General features: G+C 66.6%; 1 protein-coding gene across 1 annotated transcript in view; it reads left to right on the top strand.

The window, feature by feature from the left end:
* Positions 1-1211, top strand: part of MNEG_12659 (hypothetical protein) — a gene marked incomplete at both ends in the record, with an annotated part of 6883 nt that extends 5672 nt beyond the window's left edge. The window contains 3 exons of the mRNA XM_014038869.1: positions 231-311; positions 872-1087; positions 1182-1211. Coding sequence (XP_013894323.1) covers positions 231-311; positions 872-1087; positions 1182-1211 — 327 coding nt within the window. The remainder of the gene's footprint in view (positions 1-230; positions 312-871; positions 1088-1181) is intronic.
* Positions 1212-1307: the final 96 nt, after the last annotated feature.

Genomic DNA, 1307 nt, shown 5'->3' with positions numbered 1-1307 from the left:
GGGGCGGCGGCGGAGCGGCTCACAAAGGTGCGCGGCCCGGCCCGCTCCCGCCTCGCACTCTCGCCGTGGGGCGTCGTGCAGCTGATGTTCCGCACAGGCATGCGGGCGCCTCGGGGTGCAGCTGTCTCCGCATTTGCTTCAATCCTCAGCTTGTAGCAGCTTAATGCGCAGCCTGCCTGGCGTTTCGCTGACGGGCCCGGTGCCCCGCTGCTTAACGCCTCGATCTGCAGGCGGAGAAGGTGGCCGAAAAGTTTGTTGCCAACCGCATCAAGCCGGCGCTGCAGCGGGCCCAGGAGAAGGACGTTGTGGAGGTGGGCGGGGGCTGATTGCATTGGCACGGCGTTTTTTAGGTGGGGGGTTGAGAAGGGCAGCTGTGTACCCAGCCTGCGTCGTCCATTGGGCGGCAATGGGTTGGATGGACGATGCGACGCGTCACGATGGAAGGAGGGGCGGGGAGGCGGGGGTCAAGGGGGCAGGGCAGCAAGGGCGGGGCAAAGGGACACGGGAGCGGAGAGGGGGTGAGCGGATGGGCGCGGCCGGCAAGTGTGAACATGTGGGAGTGGGGGGAGTTGTGGAGCACTGCAGCAAATCGCTCTTACTGTGCCGCCGCGGTGCCTGACACGTCGCGCTTGGCCCACCACAATGCCCGCAAACATGGCTCCCCGCACACAACAGACAACCCTGTTCCCTTCACTACTCTGTCAGCCCCTCCCTCCCACCAAACACACACGCACGCACGCATGCAAGCCCTTGCTTACCAACTCGCACACACACATACACGCACACACGTTTACACGCGCGTCCTCTCACACGCACTTGCTCACTCACACACACCACACACACACACACACTCTTCCACGCGCCCCCTCAGGTGGTGCGTGAGAGCGGCACCTACCTGAAAGGCCTCTGGGACCGCCTCAACGGCGGCGGCGCCCGCGGCGGCCGCCGCCTGCCCGCTGGGCTTCCGCTGCCGGCGTCCTCCAAGAAGGAGGTCGAGCGCATCATATCCGAGCTGGGGCGCGAGCTGGAGAGCCTGGAGAAGCGGCTGCAGGAGGCGTCGAAGGCGCGGGAGAGCAAGCTGCGGAAGGTGGGCGGGCACAGGGGCCGAGCCGAGTTTCTGGGGCGTGGGGTCGGGCCTGGTGCCTGTGTGCTGCTTGCTGTCGTAAGGGTCGTTTTCCAAGGCGCCCGCTCTGCCTTGGGGTGTTCCCTGATTCCAGCACAGGCGCATCCCTGCGGCTCGGATGACCACGGGCGCGCACGACGCTCCGGGCGGTGCACCCCTGATCCCCCTCCCTTCCCCCCAAAGC

The sequence above is a fragment of the Monoraphidium neglectum genome, assembly GCF_000611645.1.
Source record: "Monoraphidium neglectum strain SAG 48.87 unplaced genomic scaffold scaffold03360, whole genome shotgun sequence".
In the NCBI taxonomy this organism is placed as follows: domain Eukaryota; kingdom Viridiplantae; phylum Chlorophyta; class Chlorophyceae; order Sphaeropleales; family Selenastraceae; genus Monoraphidium; species Monoraphidium neglectum.
This window is presented reverse-complemented; position numbering and strand designations above follow the sequence as displayed.